This window comes from Sorex fumeus, unplaced genomic scaffold, assembly GCF_029834395.1.
Source record: "Sorex fumeus unplaced genomic scaffold, SorFum_2.1 ptg000122l, whole genome shotgun sequence".
Classification (NCBI taxonomy): Eukaryota; Metazoa; Chordata; class Mammalia; order Eulipotyphla; family Soricidae; genus Sorex; species Sorex fumeus.
Genome location: NW_026606179.1, coordinates 56,305,364 through 56,328,997, shown reverse-complemented (window position 1 = coordinate 56,328,997; position 23,634 = coordinate 56,305,364). Strand labels below are relative to the sequence as shown.

At 41.4% G+C, this 23,634-nt stretch overlaps 1 protein-coding gene across 1 annotated transcript in view; it reads right to left on the bottom strand.

Moving 5' to 3' along the window:
- Positions 1-23,634, bottom strand: part of CNTNAP4 (contactin associated protein family member 4) — a 287,713-nt gene that overhangs the window by 13,282 nt on the left and 250,797 nt on the right. The window contains exons 18-21 of the mRNA XM_056135853.1: positions 14,522-14,761; positions 11,178-11,402; positions 9,512-9,645; positions 8,518-8,605 (exon numbers count right to left, since the gene is read on the bottom strand). Of these exons, the coding sequence (XP_055991828.1) occupies positions 8,518-8,605; positions 9,512-9,645; positions 11,178-11,402; positions 14,522-14,761 (687 nt within the window). The remainder of the gene's footprint in view (positions 1-8,517; positions 8,606-9,511; positions 9,646-11,177; positions 11,403-14,521; positions 14,762-23,634) is intronic.

The window sequence follows — 23,634 nt, the reverse complement described above, 5'->3', positions numbered from 1 at the left end:
TCTAGATCTCAGAGAGACTTTGCAGGCATCTTCTCAGAACTAAGCTGAAACAAAACAAGTGTTTGACCTCAGTAACTTGTCACATCAGTTCCTGCACTCTAAAGGCAAAGATTAAAAAAATGTGCATCTTTCCTACAATCTGACCTCTGAAAAGCCAGAGTGTGTAAGACTTAGAACTGAGAAGGTGAGGAGATCGGAGGGAAAAATGTCTTACACTTTATCAGAGTCTAGAGGAGCAAGACATGATTTGGATCTTTCTGGTTCTAAATGCCCTTCACTGATTTACTTGTAATTGGCATTGCCCATATAAAAAACGAATACAACAAAGTAGTTTTCAACAAAGGAAACTGCTTCTGGGAAGAAGGTCTACAACAAACCAACCACAGAAAGGTTAAGCACTGAGGAGTGTAATTTTCTAGGAAGTTCCTCCTTATTTTCTAGGGACTGTCTCTGGAATGCATCGGAAGCAGTGGAAGAACAATTACAAGGAATGCTTTAGGAAAAGTCCCTGGCTCTCAAAAACAAAGGAAACTAATAAAGCAAACCAGAAAAATCAGAACACAAGCCTGAGTGGTTTGCTAGACCTCCATGAAAGGATCACTTTAGGGACAAAAGGAGCCTCAGGGCCTTTACATAATCAAGATGAAGAAGGCTTGCCAGAGGGGAGGTGCAGAGGCTAGGACCACAGACCAGCCCCCAGGCCAGGATGGTTTTACCACTAGAAGCAATGACCCAGATTCAAATTAAACAACAAAGAATTAGTGGAAGAGAAGTAAAAAGGCAAAGCAAACCATCAACTACTGTGTGGATAAAGGAGCAGAATTACTTAAAAGGTACTCTTTTAACAAAATAGGAGACTAACACCCAAGAATAGCCGAAATAAGTACCAGGCGGGTTACTCCATGGCTTTGAGGACAACCGCACACGCTAGGGGAAAAGGCAGCTCAGACAGAGAAGGGAGCACCAAATAAAGGGTGTTGGGAGGTTCCTCTCAGGATGGGAAATACGTGATGAGAGAAGACTATGGTCCAAACAAGATTGCCACTCAATATCTCTTTCACAAACCACAGCACTCAAAGGGAGAAAGATAACAAAAGGGAATGCCCTGCCACAGTGGTAGGGTGGAATGGGGGATGGGGGGAAGGGGGTGGGAGGGATACTGGGACTGGTGGTGGTGGAGAATGGGCACTGGTAGAGGGATGGGTATTCGATCATTGTATAACTGAAACCCAAGCACAAAAATTTGTAAGTCTACAACTGTACCTCATGGTGTTTCACTAATAAAAATTTAAGGAAACAAAAAAAAAAGGTACTCTTTTGTTAACCAAACTATTGCTCTCAGCTACAAGTGGGTAAACCGGATTAATTCGAAGTTACTTGGAATTAAGTATCTCAGGGTAAACCCCTCACTTCTCTTCTGCTTCGGGCATAACCTGTCTCATATCTTGAGGGTCATGTGAGTAAACAACTATAAAAACTCAGTGTCCTTAAATAATTTTATTTTCCTATGCATCCTCTTGGCTCTGAAGCAGGTTTTACATAAAATATTCCTGGGACTTAATAATGCTCCTAAGAGAAGGTGGAATAGACTTGCTTTTATTTAGATCTTCGCTAAATTTCAGTGCAGAAATATGAGTGACCTCCTGGCTCTAGCCTTAGGGGAGCTCAATGATGACTATGGGCCATTACCTCTAAATAGACCAATACTCTAGCCCAGAATGAACAAAAGCCATCTTCTAGAAAGCTCCCCTAACACAAAAAACAACCTGTGAACAGAACTTAATTTCCAAATGGGTTTTGGATATAAAAATGTAAATATCATCCAGCCTATTAATTATGGAGCAATAAGAATCACCATCCTTTGATGCCACCTGCTTCTTCCTTGGCTGCCATGATGTGACAGCAGATCTTTGGTGTCAGTGTTCTTGCCCCATTAAGTATTTGGCATAATAAGTTAAAAAAAAAGTCTTCATAAATATCACTCAACCTCAGAACAAATATCTTTTATTCCTTTTTACTATAGGCTGGATTATATTCTATCCAAATGTGGACACATTTTCCTGAGAGAAGTTGAGTGCAAATTCTAGATGACACAATAATTCCAATAAAAAACTCTCCACCCTACCAACCCACCCACATGCACTCCAATAAATCTTAATGAATTAACAAGGCAACTTTTTACCTGCATATTTTGCTTAGGCAATGATATCTTATATAAGCCTCTTTTTACATAACTTTTGGGTGAAACATCCTCTTCAGGGAACAGGTCAAGGAATCTTTCACTTTGGCACTGGGACTTATAATTTATTGTGATCCACATGCTCCTCGCGAAGAAATGGCTTTGGACTACTGCCTTCTCAAAGGAAAAGGCAGGAAGGAAAGAAGGGCTTTCTCTCTGTTCAATATGCACTTTTACAAATGAGGGTGGATTTCGGAACAATTTTTGACTCTAGTAATTGTTAACAAACATTACTAGCAGATAGTAAGGAAGGAGGGTAATTTGGGAGAAGTAGTATTAAATTGTACCATGGAAACCAGCTCACAGCTTCTGAACAGGCAACACTAGCTGAATTCAAATTTCACTGCTCTGATTCTGCCTCAGTCTATAGATCTTCATTAGGCTGACCTGTGCGGTGGCCCTCTGTTCTAGCTGTAGACTCTCTCCTCCCCAGGTCATGTATCATGCATGTCTCTGTCAATGTCTCTCTCTCTCTCTCTCGTTCTTTCTTTCATCCTCCCTCGCTCTCTTTTCCATCAATGTCTAATGGGGAATTTTTTTCCACTTACATAATATTATATACTGTATCATGACTTTACTTTCTACTTACCTGTGAAGGTATATTTAGCAGCATGTCAGTAATTAGGAAATAAAGTATTGTTTTCTCCATTTAGCTTTAGAAAGCATTCTTTTTCTGATTAATAAGGCTTTAATATTCTATATTCTGATTCTATTGTAGTCTTCATCCCTGCATTGTAAACCATTTTGAGGGAGGGTTGGGTAGGTCAGCTCTGGTCAAAGAAGCCAGTCCCGATTTCCACTCTGGTTCAGACTTTTGTCTTTATGTCATAGAAGAGATTTTTCAGAGAAGACAAATAATGAAGTAAAGGCATTTTGTTAAAAGGAGAGAGAGAGAAAGGGAAATGCATCCTAGAGAGAATATAGACTTTTCCAGAGGGGTGGTGAGATCCCCATGAAGAAATAGTAGTGGAAGGACACATGCCAAGGGATGTGGGTGATTCCAAGGTGGAACACACTAAATCATTCCATTCAGATCCCTGAGTGAGGGTTTCAGAGTTGGCAGCTGATCAACATGTAATTTGGGGTTTGTGAGTGTTTGCCTTTCACCTTCATTGTTTATTTGCTTGTAGTGTAGCTAGAGTTTTCTGCCTGCCTATGACTGACCAACAGGTTAAAGGGGATGAGGGTTCTGTCATTGACAAAGGAGCATATTTGCTTATCAGACCCAGAACACACAAGTGGGATCTACGTAAGCCCCCATGGGACTCTACTAATTTTGCACTATCAATAAAATAAAATGTTGCAGCCTCCTCTGTGTTCTCTGGATCTGAAGCATGACCCCATGACCTACGCTCATATATCCTGGTCAGGAGAAAGAGTATTTGTACGTTTCTAGGCTAGTCAGTTCCAAACAAGATGGCGAACTCTGTGGAAATGATGGCCGCCTCCATGAGAATGAAATCACGCCATGCAGTTTACGATGTGCATGATTGTTAAAATAGTCTGAAAAATAAACCTGATAAACACAAAAATGATTTTAGGTAGATTTCTTCCCTTTCTTGCTCTAAACTGTCTGTACTTCGAAGATTTGGTCTTAAAATAAGCACTCTGCTCTCCAGGGTCAATACACACACACACACACACACACACACACACACACACACACACACACACACACATTGCTTTTGGAGTTACTCCTGGCTCTGCTCTCAGGAATTACCCCTGGCGGTGCTCAGGGTATCATATGGGACGCTGGGAATCAAACCTGGGTCGGTTGCGTGCAAGGCAACCGCCCTACCCGCTGTGCTATCACTCCAGCCCCCAATTCACATATATTTTTAAAAATACAGTGGCCTCGTGTTATACTTTCTCCCATGGATACAGATGCAAGTTTTACATAAAGGACTCCTTAGGCACTGGACATCATTCTTGAAGTTCAAAGGACTACGGGTCCTTTGCATCCGCTGCTTCTCCACTGCAGGCATCTGAGTAGACATCCAGATTCTGGGATTCAGAGGGGAGGAATGGTATCTATCAGTCACCACCACCAATGTACAAATGAGATGACGAAGACCCTCTGGTTTTTAACATAACTCATAAGCGATTCTAACATATAAAATAACCTGATACAATGTTTTTTTTTCTTTTGGGGACACACCCAGAAATGCTCAGGGGTTACTCCTGGCTCTGCACTCAGGAATTACTCCTGGCGGTGCTCAGGGGGAACCATATGGGATGCTGAGGATTGAACCCGGCTTGGCCACGTGCAAAGCAAACGCCCTACCCACTGTGCTATCGCTCCAGCGCCTGATACAAATTTCTGAACTTGATGTTATGGCCCATTATAAATATAAAAAGCAAATTTGATACTCCCTATGGATTATAGGTGGGTCTCTATGGAGCTGTTTGGAGAAAGCCTCAGTCTTGCCATTAGGGTGACAACTAACACTTTGTCATTGCCACAGTTATCGAGTCCTTAAATAGTTTATGTGGAAGGGAATTTGAGGTAATTTTTATATTACCATAATATGCCTTGATATTGTTTCTTAAAATTACCCTTCTTTCTCTCAGTATCTACTAGTAAGGTTTGCTAACAGCAGTAGCAAAACTATCTTCAACATTTCTCCCAACGTTTAAGAATTGAGCAAAGGAGACCCTCAAGAGATGGAAGGCATTTCCCCCTGTATTTTGGAGTTTCCATCTGGCCTGGCAGTAGATGGTTATCTTCCTAGGCATTTTGTTGAAAACAAAGCTCCAAAAGAAAATCCACAGTTGGTCACTGTTTATATTCTGCTGCCTTTTTTGAAGTGTGGTAGGGTTGGTGTAGAGGAAGCTGGAGAGATGGGAGAGAGAGGGAAGTCACACACTTTGCTTGTGGCTGACCACAGTTTGATCCTTGGCAGCACATGATAAGCATTGCCAGGTGGAGGCCTCTGAGTACTGGTGTGATGGATCAGATAATCCCCAACACCACAGGGCCTGAATGGCTCCACATTCTTTCCCTGAACAGTCAGCCCAGTTGCCCAAGAATTGCAGGAAGGGGCCCCTGGTCATCCTGAGCAGCACCTGGGATGTTCAATAAAGAAAGAAATATTCAGAAATTATAAGGAGATACAGGCATTTGGGGGCTGGTGAGATGGTACAGCAGGTAAGGAGTTTGCATTGCATGAGGTTGACCTAGGTTCAATCCCAACACCCCATATGGTCCCTTGACCACCACCAGGAGTGGTTCTTGAGAGAGAGCTAGACGTTAGCCCAAGCTTAGAGCAGGTGATCACAAAATTTGCATGAAACCAGTCAAGATCCAAATAGGCTTTCTCAAAGTGGAAAATGTATTTAATAAGCACAAGGGACAGAGGACTGTGCCCTGCAGACAGATCTCCATTGAGAAGGAGGGCAAAGGACCAGCTGCTAGGTTCTGAAATCCTTGGGCCAATGTCATGCTTGTTTCCTTCCTGTGGGCTGTTTCCAGCAGGGTCATCACATGGAGGATTTCAAGTCAGGCCCATTGCTGGGAAACATGGGTCTCCTCTAATGGCTGATTTTATTTTATTATTATTATTTTTTAATTTTATAAGGTAAAGGTAAAGGCCCTCCCATTGATCGTTGATTTGCTCGAGCGGGGGCTGGAGCGATAGCACAGCGGTAGGTCTTTCGCCTTACAAGCGGCCAACATGGCCGACCCGAGTTCGATTCCTCCATCCCTCTCGGCGAGCCCAGCAAGCTACCGAGAGTATTCGATATGCCAAACACAGTAACAACAAAGTCTCCAATGGAGACGTTACTGGGCCCGCTCGAGCAAATTTTATAAGGTAGTTCACAATATTTGATTAAATTTAATATTCAAACACAAATTTCACCACCATTACACCTTCCCACCACCATCTTCCGGATGTTACCATTCCGAACCCCAATCCCTGTCCCAAAGCAGAACGGAAATAATGTATTTTGTATTGTTTGTTATGAAAAACCACTGAAGATGATACAAAAAAGTACCCTTAGAGGAAAGAGTGCGAAGACTGTTCTATTTCAACAGTAGCCATTAAGACCATAAGAGATCACTAGCACGTTGTTAAAGGTTGAGCCTTGTGTGCTTTTATACATGTATCTGTAATATATATATGTATATATGTGTATATATATAATTACATATATATATTTCCGTCTAAGATTGGTTGCCTACTACTGTGAACTCCATCAAATGTGGTGTGGTACTCTTGGAGTATGGGTAGAGTGTGTCCTAAGAAGTGTCACATGGCCAGATGGCTGATGGCTGATTTTAAGCCAAGGGCTCTTCAAGGGCCCACCTTTCTGCAGAGAAGTCTAGACTCTTCTTTATAACTAGCTGGCACCTCCCTTTCTTCTCCATTTTGAGGCGCATACCATGGCTCTCTGAGGGTACTGCCTGTCTTGGTCAGTCCCTGCCATGCTCTCTTTCACATGTGCTCTTTTAAAAATCTCCACATGGGCAATTTCCTCGAGACAACTGCTCTTGGAGGATATGAACTAACGTAATAAGAAATGTCAAGACTGAGTAACTGTGAAAAATTCACAGCTCCCTCTAAGTCATTTTATTAGAAATTTAAACTATTAAAATCTAATAACATACTACATCACGTTTTATTGTAAATTCATATTACAAAATTTGATCATAAAGTTTTAGTCTTTTCTGAATTACAAATGATTTGACAGTAGCATTCTTTGGTTCTTGGTCAAGATCCACACCTTAGGAGTTTGGGAAATAAATTCTTACTGATAGTTTTAAGGGGATAAATTGATTCAGACTATAAAGTGCATTGCTGAATTTGGACTTTAATCTTACTTTCCTGCTTGAGTGTTATGCATTTTAATCATAAATTATTCTTGAATAAAAACACTAACATCTTTGATTCCATAGTAATCTCTATCCACTTACAAAAAAGAAAACATTTATATGAAATCACTATTCTGCTGTTAGATCCAAGTGATATTTACATAACACTGGCATCAGATTTGAAGATGTTATTTCTTTAAATAATCTGATTTTATAAATATTATAATTAGAATTTTATATCTTGGACTACATGTATTTTTGGAACATCTCATTTCAGAGCCTATTTGAGAAACTCTTGAGATCAGGATTTGTTTTATTTAGTTGATCCCTTTAATTATTACTGCTGAACTTACATAATAAGTACAATAAAACTTGAAAATTTTCATGTATGTTTCCAAACACTTCAGTAGAAGTTTGCACATATGTTTTTATATCCAGTGCAGCATACTACAAGGACACTGCAGCTCACATTTCCCTTTTGTTTGGAGAATAAGAGCATACAATTTTGGTGTTCATCATAGCAGTAGAAAGTCTATAAATATTTATAAACTTAACTATTAACCTTCTCAAGGGCCAATATTTTGAGCATTCACCCCTGGGTTTAATCAAACATTTTCAAGATTCTGAGATTATGTACAGAGAATGTAAGGAATGATTAATCAAGACACAAATAACTGAAAAGGTCAAAAAACAAAGAGTTCCATGTATTATCTTGGTCAAAATACTTGGGGTTTGTGTGAAGTAACAAACTAAAACTGAAAAACTGACTCAGCGAAGACCCCCACCCACCAATTCACTTGAAACTCCAATATTATGTATATTTGACTTATAATTGAAGAAAGATGCCTTTCAAAAATGTACTCCACCCTTTCTTGCCTTGCACAGTTGATTCTTGTTCAGTCCCCACCATCACATACGGTTCCCCATGCAGAGCCAGGCCAGGTCTCATTCCTCAGCTAAGAGCAAGGAATAGTGCCTAAATCCTGCAAGGTATGGTCCCAGTTTGGCCCCTGTCCCCCCCAGAAGAATGTTCCCTTTTCTAATTAGTCACGACTGACAATTATTTTTCAAAAAGATGTACAAATATTAAACAGGCAATACTTCTAGTACTATCTGCCACTCATTGGCAGATGTAAGTTAGAATAACACATTCAAAGTGGGTTTAGTTTTGAAGTGTCAGAACATGATTACATCCCGTTACATTGGACTGTCATTGGACAGAGACAAATGTGGATTTCTACCCAAGCATGATGCTTGCTCCTCTCCAGGAAGTCTGACTGCAGGTTATATGTAAAACCCCAAGAAAGTGCAGATTCTAACTTGATTATCACTCACCTTACTAAGGCAAGAAATTTCTTTTAGCACACTGAATCTGGGTGTGGTGTTGACATGTGCAGTGTTGGGGCTCTCCTGACTCACACCTGTGTATCATTATTAGGGTAAAAGGCGTTCCCCTTTGACTTACCAACCATCCTGCCCAGGACCAGAGCCTTGATGGCACTGAACTCTGTACCTGATGACAGTTGAACTTGTCTTCCTGTGCTTTCATCAATCTACAACATTGGTACATGAGACGCAAACAACCAAGTGGGTGCCATTTTGGTGAGAAGACAGGAAACAAAGGGAAAAAAAAAAGAAAGATGACAGAATAGGTCTGTTTTTTCAGCCCCAAAGATTTAAACAAAGTTTAAGCAGTAAGCCATTTATAAAGGTGAATAGAATTTTCACAGCAATTTCTCTTTATCCTAAAATCTCTCTCTCCCTCTCTCCCTTTCTATCACTTTGCTGTTCTCCATGGTATAAGAAAACTGAAATTGGCAAAGCCAACCAAGGAGATAGGAGTTCTTCCCACCTAGGACTTACACTGAGCTGGGATTTCTTACTTGAGTCAATCAGCTGAGAAATTTTCCTCTCTGTCTAAAACTGAAACATTAGTGCTGCTCTTCACAAAATTGATAAGAGTGAATAATTCCACCGTCTCCACTATGACTCACCTCATTTCAACCAAATTATTCTGATACAGCAATCATTAATTTCTGTTCTAGAATCGGGCACTTTTATAGCCATGTGAAGTCAAGTGCCTTCATTACCATGGCAATGTTCCTTCCCAGGTGCACCAGAGTCCACTGGAAGATGCTGTGGTCCAAGTAGAGTAGAGTGGGTGGGAAACATTACCATAGTCACTATCATCTACTAATATTATTTTAGAAATATATTTTCCCTTGAAATCCTGTGATCATATTTGAAGGTCTACCTCTGATCTCCGTGGAACAGCAAGCAGTACTGAGAGAATCTCTCTCTCTCTCTCTCTCTCACTCTCTCTCTCTCTCTCTCCCTCTCTCTTTCTCCTTCTCTTTCTCTCCCTGTCTATTCTATTTATTATCAAACTTCTGCTGTCAGAACTTCATACAGAGGAGTCAATTTGGGAGCCATGGCTTCCATGAGAGATAGAATATTACCTCGACAAAAACCAGGGATTCTTCTCTGTTAATCCTGATGTGGTGCAGTTGCCCATCAGCCAAGTTTTTGAAATCAAAATTAATAACATCAGGTTCTTGGTATCTATTTAGCTTGTATCTTATCTGCAAACTTCCTAAAGAGGGAAAAAGTTACAGTTGAGTTAAAATCGCATATTAGCAACCAGTTATAAAGACTCGGGGAATTTTCTTTTTTTTTCGGTGGCTGTGATTTACTTACTTCTGGGAAGAAATTCAAAACAGTTCATTTGAATATACTTTCTCATCATAATTCCTGGAAGTCTGTTTTTGTGTGAATTTTCACTGTTTTCAAAATTAAGTCTAAGTTTTGTTGTGTCTTTCCTATGAACATTAGTATTTTCACCCTGAAATTCTAATATGAACTTAAGTTGTCTATCTTCCAACTTAAGAAAGAACAGAAGGCAAGGTGTTTGCTTGCCTTGCATGAGGCCAACCTGGGTTTGATCCTTGGCATCCCATATGGTCCTCTGAACCCACCAGTAATTATCCCTGCTTACAGGGGCAGGAGTAAGCCCCAAATACCACTGGGTGTGGCCCAATATCCCCCACCCCAGAAAAAAAATAAAGACAAGTTGAAAAAAGAAAAAAATGAACACATTATATGCCAAACTATTATGGAATACTGTAATAACATCCTCTTTCTATAAGTTTATTTTTCTAAAATAAATCAACCACTCCTGTGATATAATTGATTAATGAAGATTTTTATAAGTCATTTTATTAAATATGAGATATTGTTTTAAGTCAAACTTACTACTAGAATTGATAGCACTCTTTAAGAGCCTGCAAAGGTGTCAATTAATTTTCTTCACAGGATATCTAATTTATCAAAGAAAATGTTCTAATGTGTAGGCAGACGTCAAGATTCAAATTACATGGTAGGTAAACAATTATTGAACAATATTATTTTTATTTTGATGTCAGTATCCAGAGTCATTAATATTAGCTAAAGCTATATAGTCACATATTTATACATTTATTTTCTTCATCCAGATAATTTATTTATAAACTTTGAAACTATTTACTCTAGATGTAGGGAAAAACAAAATAGCAGTCATTGGTTTTATATGATCTATATTATGATCAACATGCCATAATCCTGAGTTTTTATACCAGCATTTTTTATTACCTACAGTTTGACCAATAGGCCATCTTCTTATAGCCTTGAACACACAAACACACGCACTCACTCTCTCTCTGACTCTCACTCTCTCTCTCTCTCAATGCCAGCTTGTCATCATTCTCTTACTTTGAATGGAAGTACATATATTTTTGTCTACAGATAGACATGTATTTTAAGATACCCTCCTGAACTGATGATAATATTCATAGGGAACAGTAATGAGCTTCTAGGAATAATAAATACTTTTCATACATAAATTTAAGCTTTACATTGAACAATTCGAACTACCATGAGAGAAAAGCAGCTTAATTATTTTAAGTAATTCTTTTAGATTAAACTTCTGGAACAGAGTTAAAAAAAAATAAGAAAAAACCAAAATGAATGCCCCCAATAGACCCACGTCTTCCTTTTGGTAGTTTGAGAAGAAAGAGCATGACAGTGATTCATATTATTTCTGATGCAATAGTCTAATTCAATTTTCTCTGTCATCTAAGAAGCACTCACCATTTTTAGCAATGATAACGGAGAGATATTCTTTATAGAAGGAACTTATATAAAGCAGTAAGCTTGGGCTGCGTATTGTTCGGAAACTAAATCTGATCATTTCTCGGCTCAGCTTCAGATCACCGTGAAATGACGCAGCATGGGAGCTGGAATTTTTACTTAATGAATAATTTTCTTGAAAATTGTAAATCACAGAGGAACCTGATCCAAAATAGGCAGAAATCTCTGAAACGATAGGCACATTTTTGGTTAAGAAATGTAAGTATACGTGGAACTTGCTTAGTTCTGCTGATATTTTTCAAATTAAAAAAAAAAGAACTGTACAGAGCAGAGAGATAGCCCCAAACCAGAATTCAATAACACAGTAAATTAATAGTGCTTTCATGATGGCCCTTGAAATGGTTTGATGTTAGAATTACATATAATTAATTCACCAGTAAATCTTATAATGAGAGCTTAATGCTCTGCTATCTGATTTCAGACATAAACCAGGCTTCGTGGCTTTTGCCTCTTTTACCAGCCATTTCCTTACTTAAAATTTAAATCCCTCTATTATTTTGTAGGAAGAATATACTAGTTGTTCTGCAAAAGGATGTTAAGGGATTCTTTACTTTCTAGGATCGAGAGGCAGAAATGTTCCTTTATGCTAAGCGATGTTTCATATTGACTGCATACTACAGAAATTTCACATACACATCTGTATAATATGTGTATGTATTTGTGTGTGTGTGTATCTTAGGCTAGGAGGGGTAACTGAATTCCTTCCTGATAACCTTGTTTTCTCCAGCATCCTAAAAAAGCCAGTTGTTGAACATGAGATATTGATGAAACCGAGTTTCCATTTCCACAGCATTTTAGGAGGATTCTGTTTGTTTTATTAGTTGGCCCCTCCCCTCCCCTCCCCATCCCCCTCCCATCCCCCTCCTACCCCCCTCCCATCCCCCTCCCTTCTCCTTCTCCTTCTCCTTCTTCTCCTTCTTCTTCTTCCTCCTCCTTTATAAAGATTTGGGACCACACCCAGCAGTGCTCAGGGCTTATTACTGCCTTGGCACTTAGGGAACACTCTTGGGGCTCAGAGGCTGTGAACTGAACCCAGGTCGGCTTGAGGCAAGACAACCACCCTCCCCATTGTCCTATCCCTCCAGCCCCGAAACTATTATTCTTGTTGTATCTAGAGCGTGCTTTGTATGTCCCACATAACATCAAGCGCAGAACAGCAATCCCGATGGCACTCGGCAAGATGAGCTGATGGTGATTGATTCAGACGATGCGAACCTGTTCTTGCGAGGCAGCGTCTTCATTTTTGCTTCAAATCTGAAAAACCTCTTGGGAAATGAAGGGCACAGCACTGAGAGGTGCCTGCTGGATGACTTAAAATTTCAACTTCTTTCTGATAAATGGGAGATTTCCTGAAGATGTGTTGGCAACCAGACATTCATGAACCCCTTGTGCTGTCTTTGCAAATCAGGGGTTGTTTCCATTTGGGGCCTGTTTTTCTTGCCCTGCTCAGGACAAGGCTCAGTCTGGAAACGCTTGAATAAAGTGGAATTAATCAGATGGCAGCTTCCTATAAAGAGCAGTGAATGGATAACCAGTGTCTGAACACTGGTCACTCCATCTCTCTTCCACGACAAGGACTATGAATTGGCCTCATTGAAATTATTGAGCCCCACTTTACCAAGAGATACTCCACAGACCAGAGGGTTCAGCACCTGAGAATCTCTATTTTGTTATGATATTTAGTGGGAAGATTATTTTTATATCTAGAAAAATATGCACATGGCACAAACAAAACATTTCCAGAGTGTCCATACATTGCTGTCTTAGGAAAAACAATCCTGATGCCTTTATTATTTTAAGGAAGAAACAGCCTCCCTCAGGCAAACTGGAGACAGCATCTAAGATACTTAGAAACCATTTGGGGTGGATTTTTTATTAACAGACCATTAAACATTTTTTGTTCTTTTTTGGGGTGATATTTGGCCATGCTCTAGGGTTACTCCTAGCTTTGCACTCAGGAATCACTCCTGGCAAGGCTCAGGGGACCATACGGGGTGCTGAGGAACAAACCCCATTCTTTCACATGCAAGGTAAGTGCCTTATTCAACATACTGTCTCTCTATACCACCTGGATATTCGTTATTTTTTAGGAATTGAGTCAAAGGTAGGTTTCTCCTGAGAGCAGAGAGGCCCGATAAACATTTTATAAGCAGAAATGAAGTAAAGCAGTTACTTTTCTTCATCTGTGTAAAGTCCCAGACACCCCAAATAATTTACCTAATCATGTCAGATAATAAAATCTAAGATCACACTAATATCTGACACAGGGGATGTCTTTAAGGGCTGGAGGATGTGCCTGCGAGCACAGAGGCCTGGCTGTGGCCTCCTGAGCACCACGGGATGAGCCCTGCTGGTCCCACACCACTGGGGAGTCAGAACCCACCCCCCCCAAAAAAAAGCCAAACTCACACTAACGTCTAGGAAAAGCAGGAAACGAAGGATAAGTATGCAGCTGTATGAGGCAGCTGCCAGGGGAGGAGCGTGGCGGAGGGGGCCTCTCAGTGAGCAGGGGGCATGTGGCCTTGAGAACGGCTGACTTGGGGCACAGACATGATGAACACCACAGACAGGAAGCTTCTTTGGGGATGTCTTTGGGTGAGTCAGAACAGTTACGAATGTAGGGTTTTCTGAAATACAGTCAGGGTCTGAAAACTGAATATCTGTATCTAAGTAATGACATAAGGGAGGGAGGGAGGGAGGGAGGGAGGGAGGAAGGAAGGAAGGAAGGAAGGAAGGAAGGAAGAAAGGAAGGAAGGAAGGAGGAAGGGAGGGAGGGAGAGAGAGAAGGGGAGGAGGGAAGGAAGGAAGGAAGGAAGGGAGGGAGGGAGGGAGGGAGGGAGGGAGGGAGGGAGGGAGGGAGGGAGGGAAGGAGGGAGGGAGGAAGGATGGATCCTTTTTAGGATGCTAGAGAAAGCAAGGTTATCAGGAAGGAATTCAGTTACCCCTCCTAGCCTAAGACACACACACACACACACACACACACACACACACACACACACATTATACAGATGTATATGTGAAATTTCTGTATATGCAGTCAATATGAAACATCGTTTTAGCATAACGGGGGAGGGAGGAAGGAAGGAAAGGGAAGGAGTAGGCAGGGGAAGGGAAGAGTATGGAGGGGAGGGGAGGGGAGGGGAGGGGAGGGGAAAGAAGGCAGAGGGAATGAGGGAGGAAGGGAAGAAAGGAAGAACAGAACAGAATCCTTTTGTTTCAAATAGGCACCAGAGCAGATGGAGCAGGGGCTGTCCGCCTTCAGTAGGGGACCCCGGCGCACTCACCCTTGTTGCAGAACGGTCCTGCGTAGGCAGAGAAAGTGCAGTCGCAGGAGAAGCCGCTGGCCTTCTCCCTGCATTTCCCTCCGTTGAGGCACAGCTTGCCATAGCTGCTGCAGTGACCGCGGCAGCCCGGCTCCACCCCGGGAGTGACCTTGGCTCTTTCTTCCAGGTCCAGGGCCAGCCCGTTCAGCTGGAGGGACCGAATACACCCCAGGAAGCCTCTCTGCCTCGTGGCCGTTCCACCTAAAAGAAAAAGACGGCCATGGACACATGCCACTGCGTGTCTGATGTGGGGCAGACAGACCACACAGCCAAGGCCTCACAGAGCATGGACAAGAGGGCAGCCTCTTGGAGAAGACTGTGGGCATCAGAGGCGTCCCTCAGCCCGAGGGAAACAAACGTGAAGACATTTCAAAAGATGTAGAAAAGACAGAGCAGTCGCTTTGGGTTCTAGGCCCAAACTTGGCTGCTATGCAATTGTTTGTCAATAGAAAATGAAATCTTCACCTTCAAATGAGTGAAATGTTTTTTAAAATTAGTTTTGATTTCAAAGAACACATTTAAGGCTATATTTCACTTTTGCTCACTGTTAGGACCTTCCCGTGTGGAAGATTACAGGCACCGAGAAACAAAAGGCCCAAGGCTCCTGGTGAAATTAGACCCAATTAGGAAAACTCCAAAACACGTTATACTCAAAATGACAAAATACAAATATAGAGACGAAATACTGAATGCAGCAAGATCAAAAAAGAAGTTATATATTATAGAGGAAAGCCTATAAAATGTACAGCAGATCTAGCAAATGAGGCCCTCTGAGCTAGAAGGATATGGAAGGATGTAATGGAAAAACTCAATGAAATGATTGCCTCATCAACAAAACTATCCAGCTTGATTATCGTTCATATGTGAAGGAGCCAAACAGAGATTCATGGGCAGGTAGCATGTTAGGGAATTCATAGCCTTGAAGCCAATTTTACCAGAAGCGTTAAAAGAAGGAGAAACTTCCCATCACGTGGCACTGAGTATGGCAATCACTAACAGTTCACGTGGTTGTCCTCTACTAGATTAAGAAAGGTTAAAAACATATAGCAATTCATCATCACTAATTGACTTTTACGGATTGATTTTCTGATAATTCTATTTGCCATTCCTTTGTTTTATTGGACCTAGTAACGTGAAATAAATGTTATATGCCTTCCCAGAGGGCAAACTGGGGAGTGGGAGGGTACCTAAGAATTTTGGCGGAGGGAAATTTTGGTGGTGGTGTGACTGGTGTTGGAATGCTGTCTACTTGAAACAACTCTATTATGAAAACTCTGTAGATCACGGTGTCGCAACACACATTCCTGGGCTGCGGCAAATAACAATCGTGGAGAATGACGGTCATGGAGAAATGACAATTTTAAAAATATAACAATTTAAAATCAGCAATATTTGCAGGTTAAGTGTGGTTGGGCATTTGTGTCAAAACTGAATGCCATTTCAATTCTGCAAGAAATTCTGGAACTTTCCTCATGACTGTACATTGATGTGTCTGCCCCCACAATCCCCCTGCCTTGCACACTTTGGTCTGTTCTCTATGAAGTGATGGTGACTGAGCATCAAAGGATCTGTGCTATTCTGGCATATTTCCCACATATATGCATATATACTATATATATATGTATACATATATCTTATGACTGAATTTCAGTTGTAAAATGTGCCAACACCCATCCCTTCACCAGTGTACATTTTCCACCACCAATATTCCCTGTATCACTCCTGCCACCAACGTCTCCCTGCCTCCAGACTGCCTCTATAGTGGTACTTTTCCTTCTCTCTCTCTCTCTCTCTCTCTCTCTCTCTCTCTCTCTCTCTTGCCCCCACCCTTTTGGGAATTATTGTTTGCAATATTGATACCGGGCTGGAGCAGTAGCACAGCAGTAGAGTGTTTGCCTTGTACGTGGCCAACCCAGGTTCAATTCCTCTGTCCCTCTTGGAGAGCCCAGCAAGCTGCCGAAAGCATCTCGCCTGCATGGCAGAGCCAGGGAAGCTACCCATAGTATATTCGATATGCCAAAAACAGTAACAAGTTTCACAATGGAGATGTTACTGGCGCATGCTCAAGCAAATTGATGAACAATGGGAGGACAGTGCTACAGTGCAATACTGATACTGAGAGGCCATCATGTTTAGTTGCTTGCCTACTTTCAGCACACATCTCCCATCCAGATCGATCCCTTCCAACCATCATTCTCATAATGGTCCCTTCTTTGTCCACAAATACTTTTAAGTGTTGATTCAGTGTTTACTATTTGCATCTTAGAAAGATTCTTAAAAATTAAAGGGGGGTGGTGGTAATTTTTCTTTCTCTTCACATCTCTATAAATTTCTTTCAATAAAACATTTCGCTTCATTTAAAAAAAGTGGAAAGAGGACGAAAATAGAAATGGTGGTTTATTATTTACCAAATCATCTCTAGCAATCAGCACTGATCCAGTTACTTGGAGAAGTCGAAGGTGCTTAGGTGGAGTGAGACCCGTCTATCCTAAAGCTGCATTTCTGAGAATTTAATAAACAGGAATATGACAAAAGAGTTCCTAAAAATCCAGACTTGGGAGTTGCTTCAAGCAATACTGATTCTGAGAGGCAGAAATGGGGCTGTGAACCTAATCAATCTTGCCCAGATGTCTCTTTTATGATCTTCTGGAAAAGCAGCATCCTGAAAGAAGGCTCGTGATAGACAGGATGTAAGTCGGAGACCAAAAATGTGAGAAATGAATGCTCAGAACTTAAAGCACAAAAATAATGTCCCATGTATCCTTTTATTTTTTATTATCTTTTTAAAAAGTTTTATTAGTGAAACACCATGAGGTACAGTTGTAGACTTACAAATTTTTGTGCTTGGGTTTCAGTTATACAATGATCAAGTACCCATCCCTCCACCAGTGCCCATTCTTCCATGTATCCTTTTAAATGCTTTTGTGTTTGGGGGATTGTGGCATCACTTGGTGGTATCGTGGTTCTAGTCCTATTCTTCTGGATCGATCTTTGTATTGTTTTCCATAAAGGCTGGACCAGATGACAGGGTGTGGTATTGAACAAATGTGCATGAGAAGCCATCGATAATAGTACTGTAAATCACAGTCTCAATCAATAAAATTTTTTTTAATTTAAATAAAACAAAAAAAATAAATTACTTCTATTTTAAAGATTTTTTTGGTACAAGAAAGAAAACATTATAACAATGAAAGGGATTGCTTTGGATGGAGATGTGTGCTAAAAAGTGGATAAAGGACTAAACATGATACCGCTCAGATTCTGTATTGTAAGTCATAATGATTAAAAGGAAGGAGAGAGAGAGAGAGAGAGAGAGAGAGAGAGAGAGATTGCAAAAGTGCCTTGACTGCCATAGAGATAGACTGGGGATTGGGGGTTTAGGGTGGGCAGGAGGGATTGGGGGATATTGGTAGTGGAAAATGTACACTGGTGGAGGGATGGGTGTTGGAACATTGTATGACTGGAACCGATCATGAAAGCTTTGTAACTTTATCTCACAGTGATTCCATTAAAAATAATTTTAAAATGTCCTACTAATGGAGTTAATGCAAAAAATAAAAGTCAAAAGACTCGTAAAAAGTTCTTCATCTTTGAAAGACTGATCCTGTTGAACCCTCCTTCAGTCCAGCTCACATGCCTGCTCTGTTCAATTCACTCTTGCCAGAATCTTCTCCCCACTCTGCACTGCATTTAGCTAGCCTGAATCACTTAAATTTTTCTTAGATTGAGAGACGGACCTAAATTTTAGGACCACAAATTGGATCAAAAGACTCAGCACCTGCCTGGTTTAACATTCCATCTATGTACTTCTCAGGGATTTACCCTGAGAACACATGCGACTCAGGCCTTCAACACCCCGCATTCCTAGCACCCAGAGCCATGCAATGCTGATTTTTTAATAAAGATAAGTTTATTCACTGTTCTCTTCCGGAAGAGAACAGTGCAGTCTCCTGCCCCTGCACCTGGCTGTCCTCGCCGGGGCCCCTTGGAGGGAAGCAGGTTGAGCTTTCCTCCCAGCCCGACCAGGGCTCCGGCAGCCGAAGACCTCCAGGACCAGCCACCACCATGCTGAGACCACTCTCCGCACACATGAAGGTACTGGCGGAGGGACAAAGCCACGTGGGTTCCGGGGCCAAGATCTCCAAGCCTACTCAAATTGGGGTCGAGCGTCCTCCACCCAGATCCTCCAAATTCCAGTAGGCGGGGGTCACACCCACCAACTGGCCCCCTGGCACCGTGTGATCCCATCAGCAACCAAGACTCAGAGACTATAAAAACCAGCTCCTGGAACAGCGTGGCCGCATTCGCGGCCACGCGACATCTTATTATGACATCTTGTTATTTCATTCCTACTTTGGACAAACTGGCAGGCTACCGAATGTAGCCTGCCCACACGGCAGAGTCTGGCTAACTCCCCGTGGCATACCCAATATGCCAAATACCAGTAATAATGATGGGTCTCATTCTCCTAAAGAGCCTTGAATATAATCCCAGGGCTAGGATGAAGGAGACGTTACTGGGGCCTGCTCGAGGCAATCGACGGATACAGGATGATTTGTGATTTTGTGATTTGTGAGTTTATTCACACTTAATATTAGCAATAGCTAATGATTAAGACCCCACCGACTTCTTACTGGCAGTTGCAAACACACTTACTCATAAACCACACTCAATGTTGGAAGACGGAGCTGGGATCTTAGAGCTTTGTTAAGACCAGAAAAATCCCCCCCACCTAGCAATTTTAGGGTCCTTGAGACCCAGTAAAAGGGTAAAACCCACTGAATGTTTCTGAATAAATTCATATGTTTTTGGAAAATAAGAATATCAGGAAGAGAAGACTAAAATAACTTATGAGCATTTTAGATCATTTATAGGCATTATGGTCTCTTCAAATGGCTGAACTTATCTGGGGGCTATGTCTGGCAGTTCTCAGAAGCTACTTCTAGCTCTGTGCTTGGGGGTCGCTCTCGCTGGGGCTTGGGGGCTGGACCCAGAGTTTTCACATGTGCCAAGTCCATCAAGGTCTCTCTGAGCCCACAAATGACTGTATGTAAAATATACTCCTACCCGTGTTGTATTCAATATGCCAAAACCAGTAACTATAACGGATCACATTCCCCTGACCCTGGTAGAGCCTCCAATACAGCAGCGTTGGGAAAGACGAGTAAGAAGAGGCTGCTAAAATCTCAGGGCTGGGACAAATAGAGATATCACTGGCTCCTGCTCGAGTTGTCAGACAATGGGATGAGAATGTGATACAGTTATACTCTTTTTGATCTAGTGGACAGACGCTGAACTTCTTAAGTGAAGAATATAAAAGTTTTAAGAATAAAGGTGATATTTTCTTTGTAGAAGCCCAGATATGAGGTGGAATGGAGCAAGAAAAACTCCAATCTCAGTTCCTGTGGCCTGGGAGGGTAGGGCACTTAATTTCATCCCTGAGTTTCACAACAACTAGCAAAACTCAGTTATTCCTCCTATAGTTTTTGCCATTCTTGAGTCTGGCCTATTTCTCAGGAATCTCCTTCCTCTGGTTCAAAGCTGCTGTTCCCCTGCATATCAGATCTCTCAAATATCCCACTCTGTTTGCCCAACTCAAGTTACCCAATTCTCCATCCTTCATAGAGATGCTCTCGGATGGAGGTTTGCTCACTGGGAGAGACAGGTTCAAGCCAGAATTTTAGCTTTGCCTCGGGAATAATTTGGAGGTGGGCAATATGCTATTGAACCTAGAATTGAGGTGTGTGTGCCCATGTATTTTATTTACTCTGTGTTAGAGTTCTTTAAATCATGGTATAAAGTTTATAGTACACTGTGACAATAAATCATGCTCTACTCTGCATTTGTCACTGAAACACTCACCGTCCCTGACTTAGGAGTTCTCTCCATCTGCTAGTGACACAGTAGCAACTAAATAAGTTGAAATCCACCACCTCAACACAACCCATTTCTATCAGTTCCTAACTTGATTTTCCTTGTTTGTCTCTTTTGTTTAAAATAAACTAGAGGGCCAGGGATCATCTATGGGCACAGCTGAAGAAATAACAAAAAAAACACACTTTGAATAAGAGCTGGTCTTCTTACAAGTAAGTTCTACTTCCTCTCCACACCAAAATAAGGTCAAAACCGAAAATCTTTTCCTCTTCCTCCTCAGATCACTTTTGGTTTAAATGGAAGTTCTGCAAGTTTTATTTCATGGCACTTTGCTGGCTCTGAGTTTGACACTGGAGAAAAAGAATGATATGCAACTGATCTTATTCTCAAATTGTGACTGGGCTAGGAACAGGTATCAACAGGGAAGGATGTGATTACTACAATGCTGTTAATGCTGCAAAGAGGAGACAGGCAGAGGATGGGGACATTTAAAGAAAAAATGACATATATGCTCATATAGTTGCCAGAGTAAGAAGAAAATCAACACTCAGCTTTGCAATCAGAACTTTTTGATTCTGTACTTTGAAAGATTTGATGTTCACTTACGAGTTCTTTAATTGCATTTAAGAATTCTCCCACAAGGATAATGTCTTGACTACACACCATCATTTTTGTCATGTAGGTACTGAAGAGGTTCGTTTTGTCACTAGGTTCCAAGTTGAAAACTTTATAAAGGTGTAACTCTTCCAGAAAGCAAGCCAATGTAAATAGTTCTGGGCCTGAAAGCTTAATTAAAGATTCCAGTACCTATTCAGGGTTAGAGTATGTCCAATTAAAATGAGCTGCAGTTTGATTAATTGATTCTGGATGTTTCTGCTGAGCTATTATGTTTGGAACTGTCTTCCAATTAATTTTCTATCAATTTACCTGCCATACCATATCAGATGTAATGAATTCCGGAACTTCACAAACACCGAGTACCTTGTGAAATGGATAGCTCTTCGTTCTGTGTGAATAACTGTGACAGAGCCTGCTGCCTTGCTAAAGCGAATGGAGATTCTGCACTTAAATAACCACGCCAGGTGCTGTGATGGGGCCGAGTGAGCCTCAACCTTTGATGGTATCCGTTACTCTCAGCAAGTTAGTCTCGGTGACAGATGCTACTCTTATGCAGTATGAGCTAGCACTTGGCTTTGCCAATTTCCCACTACTTTTGTGGCAGGAAGACCTCTCACTTCTAAGGGACAAATGATCTGAGGGTCTGGTCCAAAAATTATTAAGGATTAATTGGCAACAATTCCATAATTCCTCCCGGGGCCTTAGAGGAAAAACAAAATCAGGATCAGCGCGTTTCTCTTTAAAAGCCAAAGTTATGAAAGCTTGTCTGGCTGTGCCTGGGCTGGGCCTCCTCCCTGCCCACAGTCTTGTGGCAGAGAAAAGTAAAGGGGTGAAGAGCCTGGCCACAGATCAACCTGGGATAGGAAATGACAGGCATACAGGAAGTTGGGCCCTGGACCAAGTGAAAAGATGAAAGTGTGAAAGTCTGCTTCTGACAATTCCTTAGCAGCAGAAATGGGGTGTCAGTGCAGAGGGCTTGAGAAACTAGAGGTGCAGTCATCATTTTCTTTTTTTCCCCTTTTTCCTTTTTTCTTCTTGCTTTTTGGCTCACACCTAGCAATGCTCAGGGGTTACTCCTGACTCTGCACTCAGGAATTACTCCTGGCGGCACTTGGGGGACTATATGGGATGCTGGGAATGAAACGTAGGTTGGCCATGTGCAAGGCAAATGCCCTACTCACTGTGCTATCACTCCAGCCCCGCAGTCATCATTTTCGACAGAAACTTCCTCATTGAGCAAAGCTCTGCAGGGCCTGAGAGGAAGAGGGCTGCTCTCATGTTCCAAGAACGATACCAGTGAAAGAGGCAACTGGTAAAAAGCACGGAAATGTCAGCCACCTTTGCTGATGCAGTAGCGGGGAGAACGTGTCTCCGGGGCTGAGATGTCAGGGAAAAGTAGCTCTAATTGGACTTCTGACGTGTCGCAGCCACAGTCTGGTGTGTCCCAACAGGCCACATTCTGAGACAGGAATGCTTGGTGGTATTAACCGTATCCTCTGGCCTCAAGAACTTGTCTGTGAATTCTGAACTCAGTTGATTGTCCTATAAAATTTACTCACTGACACAGGCTAAGTACATAGGGAGGTTCCTAAGCTAGTCATAGGAAAAGACATCTTAAAGAGAGATGACATCGCTGAAACAGATGGTAAGAGAAATGTGATTTTTGTCTGCACTGTACTTGTTAATCGGGGGATACATCTATAAAGGAAAATGTGACTGAATAAAAATGATTGGAACACAAAGCATTGTGGCATTCACTTCCCCTATCTCTCTATCTTCTCCTATCAAAACCAAACTGAAGGTAAAAAGAGGAGATCTAGATTCTGTGATAATTAAGAAGTTCGGTTCATCCAAAGACATCACTAACAATAAGAAAATGCAGCCAGTGGGGCAGGAGGAGAGATCTCTAATGCAATTATCTGAAAAGGGTTCATTCAAAATCCATAAAAATCCCTATCAGTTTATAAGTTTATTTTGCTGGGTTTTTTTTTTGAAAGAAGACAGAATTATAGAAAATGGACAACAGACCAGCACAGTCATGCCGTAAAGGAAGATATCCAAATGATTAAGAGAGATTTGGCAACACTTACCATAGGCATATGGTATGTATGACCCAGTAATTCTACTCCTAGGTCTATACCCAACAGAATGCAAGCATATGTTTACCAGAACACCAATTCAGGGATGTCTCTGCTGTATCCAAGATCCAAATGACAAAAATGCCAACACAAAGAAATGACTCATATCTTTGTATCAATAAGATCAGTTACCCAAAGACACCTGAACTGAAACAGTTCACAACTAAGATTGAGAGAGACAGACTCAGAGCATCAGTGTGCTTCAAGTTCAGCACTGACCTTTAAAATCTATTGGCTCCAGGTGCTCAAAAATATATTTGTACACTTGATGCAGATGACTCCTGAGACCACGGCAGCGGTCCTTACTTCTCCTTCAGAGTCTAGCCCCACCGTACTGAGATGGTGTTTGTCCCATTTAAAAAACCTGTCAGTAAATGAATTTAGACGGCAAACAAAAATTGCAGAGCTGGTTGAATGAAAATCAATTCAAGGCTAATTTAAGAA